Source organism: Elaeis guineensis, chromosome 1 (genome assembly GCF_000442705.2).
Source record: "Elaeis guineensis isolate ETL-2024a chromosome 1, EG11, whole genome shotgun sequence".
NCBI classification, from domain to species: domain Eukaryota; kingdom Viridiplantae; phylum Streptophyta; class Magnoliopsida; order Arecales; family Arecaceae; genus Elaeis; species Elaeis guineensis.
Genome location: NC_025993.2, coordinates 23,029,338 through 23,035,337, shown reverse-complemented (window position 1 = coordinate 23,035,337; position 6,000 = coordinate 23,029,338). Strand labels below are relative to the sequence as shown.

The 6,000-nt window shown below is 39.1% G+C and overlaps 1 protein-coding gene across 1 annotated transcript in view; it reads right to left on the bottom strand.

Moving 5' to 3' along the window:
* Nucleotides 1-207: 207 nt before the first annotated feature.
* The window catches only part of LOC105035042 (uncharacterized), a 36,567-nt gene continuing 30,774 nt past the window's right edge, over nt 208-6,000 (bottom strand). Inside the window, 1 exon segment of the mRNA XM_073250774.1 lies at nt 208-2,294. Coding sequence (XP_073106875.1) covers nt 208-2,294 — 2,087 coding nt within the window.

Sequence of the window (6,000 nt, the reverse complement as noted above, 5' to 3'; positions counted from 1 at the left end):
AGAAAATGGAATAGGATATCATTTAGTATCATCATCACAACCTGCAATTGATTGTCAAAATGCAAATGCATGATATAATCATTCAAAAAAAAACAAAAAACTATATCAATCTTGATTGCATTGAAGATTTTAAAAAACTACGTTGAACAGAAGCTTGCTTTGCTTTATTACCAAGCGCCAAAAGAGTCTTGCTGCATGCGGTTTATCTCACCTGCGACGCCGCTGCATGCGGTTTCTCTTATGTGCTGCCATTAATATTCTTTCAGTCAAGGAGTCCACGTAACCATCCATTATACTGCGAATGTTTAGCCCAGTGTGATGACATGACAAAAAGGCAATGCAACCCCAGAAGCCAACTACAAATGATGCTGCAAGTATTGCAAAGAAGATGGCATCATCCTCCACATTGCTATCTTCTTGGTTTTCTTCTACTTGGGGTGGCACAATTGGGCTTGAGGCAGATGTACAGGTCTTCTCCAGTGGCGGCCCATGTAATCTAACATTACCTTCATAGCTACTCTTGTCGAATGTGCCAAATTGGTCTTTGAAATCCGGTGTACATCCAGATAAGTTATTGTAAGCAACAGAGAAGACCTCCAAGAAATGTAGTTGAGCCAATTGCCGGGGTATCACACCACTCAACTGATTGTGTGATATATCCAAGCTCTCAATCTGATTGAGTTTTGAGAAAGTTTCAGGAATTGGACCTGTTAGCTGATTGTGTGATAGATTCAATTGTACAAGCTCATGTAGATTTCCAATTTCTGGCGGGATGTTTTCTGTCAACTTGTTTGCTGACAAATCCATTGCGGACATCTGAAGCAAATGATCTGTTGCGTAGGCATATAAGTTGCCCTTTGTCATAAGGTCTACCAATATCTCCACACCCATATCGATCTTGACAAAGTAATCAACATCGTGAAGGAGATCTGAATATGCTGAATCAGGTTTCCTGAAGTGCATTTTGCCAAAGCAAGAGGGTATTGATCCTGAAAGATTGTTTTGCGAAAGGTCCAGAACATGTAAATACTGCAGCTTGCATAACTCAATTGGTATTGGGCCTTCAAGTGAATTTCTACTGAGAAGAAGAATCTCCAAAGATAAATGATCTTCTATCTGTCTCGGCAGTTTACCTGAAAGCTGGTTATTGCTGACATCCAATGCTGCAAGGAATGAATTATTGAAATAACCACTTGGAATTGTGCCTGTTATAGCATTCCCAGCAAAGTCGAGAAGCCTCGGTCCGGATGATTGGAAGCAACGAGGTAATGATCCGGAGAGGATATTACTTGATAAGTCTAACATGTAAAGATTTGTCAAATTACATATATGATGTGGTACTTGACCATGAAAATGATTTCCTGCGAGGTTAAGGAACACCAGATCAGAAGCATTTCCTATACTCTCTGGAATTATACCCGATAATTGGTTATTGTGGACATCCAATACAAATAATTGCTGTTGTTGTGACAGAAAGCTCCGCAATGTTCCAGTAAAATTGTTTCCATCCAGAAAAACAAATGGAGGAGAAGCATGACTATGATCTGTACCAAGCAGCTTGCCGTGCAAGTTGTTGTTGGAAAGCTTCAGAAGCCACAATTCAGTGCAATCGAGCATAAGGCTAGTTGGTACTTCACCGGATAAATTATTATTGGACAAATCCAAGTCTCGCAAATTGCTCATGTTACCCAATGATGAAGGGATATTTCCAGTTAGATGATTGGAGGATAAATTCAGAGCCGTCATATTTGGAAATATCGTGCCGATGTCTGTAGGAATCGATCCATTGAGGAAATTCATAGAGAGATCAACTATGGACATGACTGCATTCGGATGATTCGGGAACTGCAATGCACCCGTCATTGAGGTATTTCTCAAGTTGAGATATGTTAGTCTGGTAAGATTTTTGAACAACCAGTTGGGAAAATTTCCTTTCAAGTTATTGTGAGAAAGATCAAGACCTTCTAACTTGTATTGGGAAGCAAGAAAAGCTGGTCTTGCAAGGGGGTTCCCATCAAGATTACAATGTGATAAGATGAGGAACCGTAGCTGAAAGGACGGAACAAACTTTCCACCATCCAGATGTATAAATAATTCCGCATTGTCTGACAAGTCCACATATTCAAGGTTTGAAAGATTAGCAAAGGAGGAAAATGAGAAATGCCCATCAAATAGGTTGGAAGAAAGATCTAAATATTGAAGAGAAACCAGTTTCTTTAGAGATAAAGGAAGACTTCCATTGAGTTGGTTGTCAGAGAGATCCAACTCACGTAGATTCTGCAGTCCACTAAGCACTGCAAAAAAAAAGAAAATAAAAAAATAAAATTTTTTGCTCGATAATATGAATAAGGTTAGAAAACTTGTGACCCACTACTTGTCTACTTACAATTTTTTTGACTTCGATGAGTCAACTTGGTAACTCAGGTCAATCCTGGATGCTAAATAAATACCATAAAGGAAATACAAAAATAGAATAAATTCAAAAAAGGTGAAAGCTACCCAGTATTCAAGGGAAGTAACATTTAAAAATTATGATGAAACGTTATTCATTTAAATTTTATATGCTTCATTCGCTGGTTCTAGATAACCGACTAAATATAGAGCACATGATGTGAGCTTACTGGAGTATTTGATAGAATTAATGTTTAAAATTACAAGAAAATGAAACAAGCAAAATGCATGTGTTGACAAACAGAAATATAAACAGAAGAAGAATAGAAAAGAGGGTGAAGACGAAAATTTCAGAGGAAGAAGGATACATCTCTAGGACCAAATGGGCCCTTTTTATTAATTTTCATGGGCTCAATTTAGGAATTATACAAATATATTTCCCTCTAATCAGACGATTGTATTCCTAATCAGAGGGATTCAATTTAAGAATTATACAAATATATTTTCCTCTAATTAGACGATTGCATTCCTAATCAGCGGGATTCAATTTAGGAATTATACAAATATATTTCCCTCTAATTAGATGATTGCATTCCTAATCAGAGGGATTTACAGCTCATTTCAACACTCCCCCTCAAGATGGGTTATAGATATCATAAAGACCCATCTTGTCACGAATAAATGAAAAAGAAGGTACACTAAGACCTTTGGTCAAAATGTCTGCTAGTTGACTAGCAGATCGCACATAAGGCATACAAATGATTCTGGCATCAAGCTTTTTCTTGATAAAATGTCGATCGATCTCGATGTGCTTCGTCCGATCATGTTGTACTGGATTATTAGCAATATTGATTGCTGCCTTATTGTCACAATATAGCATAAGGGGCGATGACTGATAAAGGCCTAGATCCAATAACAAGATCCGCAACCATAAAATTTCGCACACGCCATGTGCCATAGCTCGATACTCTGCTTCAGCAGTAGATCGAGCAACTACATTCTGTTTCTTGCTTCGCCAAGTGACTAGATTACCTCCAACAAAAGTACAGTAACCTGAGGTAGAACGACGGTCATCAAGTGATCCAGCCCAATCAGCATCTGTATAACACTCCACCCGTAGGTTGCCATGATTAGAATAAAGTAAACCACGACCAGGACAGCTTTTGAGGTAACGAAGTATCCGTGTCACAGCATCCATATGAACTGAACGTGGATCATGCATAAACTGACTTACCACACTAACGGCGAATGCAATATCAGGCCGTATATGAGATAGATAAATCAAACGTCCTACCAATCGTTGATAACGTTCTCGATCAATAGGAACACCGGTATCAGCTACTAGTCGATGATTTTGTTTAATAGGAGTAGCAATAGGTCGACATCCCAACATACCGACTTCTGTAAGAAGATCTAGAATATATTTTCTTTGGGAGAGAAAAATTTTTTTTGAAGAACGAGCAACTTCTATCCCAAAAAAATATCGAAGATATCCAAGATCCTTCACCTCAAATGCCTGTGCTAGCTGAGCCTTCAAATGAGCTATCTCCTCAGAATCATCTCTTGTGACCACAATATCATCAACATAGACAATCAAAATAGCAATCATACCCTTGTTGTGCCGAAAGAAGAGTGTGTGATCTGCATTGCTTTGTTTATACCCCATCTGAATAATTGCTTATCGGAAGCGATCGAACCAAGCACGAGGTGACTGCTTTAAACCATAAAGAGATCGTCGTAACTGGCATACTTTGCCCACTGTTTGAGCAGTAGCAAATCCTGGAGGAACATCCATATATACTTCCTCCTGAAGTTCTCCATGAAGAAAAGCGTTCTTTACATCGAGCTGGAACAGATCCCACCCGAAATTAGCAGCACATGATATAAGGGTTCTAACATAGTTCATTTTTGCAACAGGTGCAAAAGTTTCATCATAGTCAATGCCATAAGTCTGTGTATATCCTTTTGCTACCAAGCGAGCTTTGTACCGTTCAACAGTACCCTCAGGTGTCTGTTTAACTGTAAAAATCCATTTGCATCCCACAGTTTGTTTACCAGCTGGCAAAGGTACAAGTTTCCATGTATTATTTTTTTCTAGTGCTTGCATTTCTTCAGGCATGGCGGCTTTCCACTTGGGATTTTCCTAGCAACCTTCCAGTTCTCGGGTATGGAGACAGAGGACAAAGAAGCTATAAAACTCTGATAAGATGGAGAGAGAGACTCATAGGATACAAAGTTAGTGATGTCATGTTTGTACCCTACTCCATCCTTAAATCGAGTAGGAATACTAGCATGACGAGTAGGTTTCCGTAAAGCAATAGGAACATTTAGATCATCATTATCTAATGTAAACTGGATGGGAGGTACAGGAGAATTACCATTAGTCGTAGAAGATGAAACCGTTGGGACAGGAGAGGAAGACCTGAAGACTGGAGAATGCGTAATAGACTCTGAGAGAGGAGATGAATCAGATAAAACAAGCTGTGGGAGAGTCTCAGATGCAGTTTCAGATGCTTCTCCTTGAGTGTCAGATGCTTCTCCTTGAGTGTCAGATGCACCATTTGTACCAACATCCACAGTAACATCCACAGTAATAGGACTCCCTCCAGAAGACTCCCCCTCTCGACCAGTTCCAGAGATAACGGGAGAGGAAGAGGACACAGAAGATATATAGAATGGTTCAGACTCCCGAAATGTTACATCAATGCTGATAAACATCTTCCGCTCAGTCGGACACCAACATTTGTATCCTTTTTGAGTAGCTGAATATCCTACAAAAATGCACTTGAGGGCACGAGCGTCAAGCTTGCCAACCGAAGGTCGATGATCCCGAACAAAACAAACACAACCAAATACCTTGGGGGGAATTATAAAAGAATTAGTTCCTTGCAGGCATTCAAGAGGAGTCTTGTAGTCCAAAGTTCGAAGTGGCATTCGGTTAATCAGATATGCTGCAGTTAATACTGCTTCTCCCCATAAGAATTTAGGAATATTCATAGAAAACATCAAACATCTTGTCACTTCAAGAAGGTGTCTATTCTTTCTTTCAGCAACTCCATTTTGAGCCGGTGTGTCAACACACGTCGTTTGATGTATAATTTCATTATTATGTATATACTCCTCAAATTCTTTATTAAGATATTCTGTCCCATTGTCAGAGCAAAAAATCTTAAGAGTTGCTCCATATTGAGTACCAATCATTTTATGAAAATCTCTAAATGACTGAAATACTTCATTCTTATTTTTCAATAGATAAACCCAAGTGCAACGACTAAAACAATCAATAAAAGTGACGAACCACCGATGACCAGAAATAGCGGTGGTCCCACAGGGTCTCCATACATCAGAATGAACTACCTCAAACATTGCTTTACTACGTCGGCCTGAGTTTGGATAAGTACTTCTAGTGTGTTTAGCTAGTTCACAGGCATCACATACAAGCTTCTCTTTATATGTTTCAAAAATAGATGGAAATATACGAGCTAAGAGAGTAAATGAAAGATGACCAAGCCTGCGGTGTTGGAGCAATAGATCCTCCTTTTGTGAAGATGAAACAGTCAAACTGGTTTCTGAGTAGCCTTCAGACACTCCTCCCTCCAAATAGTAGAG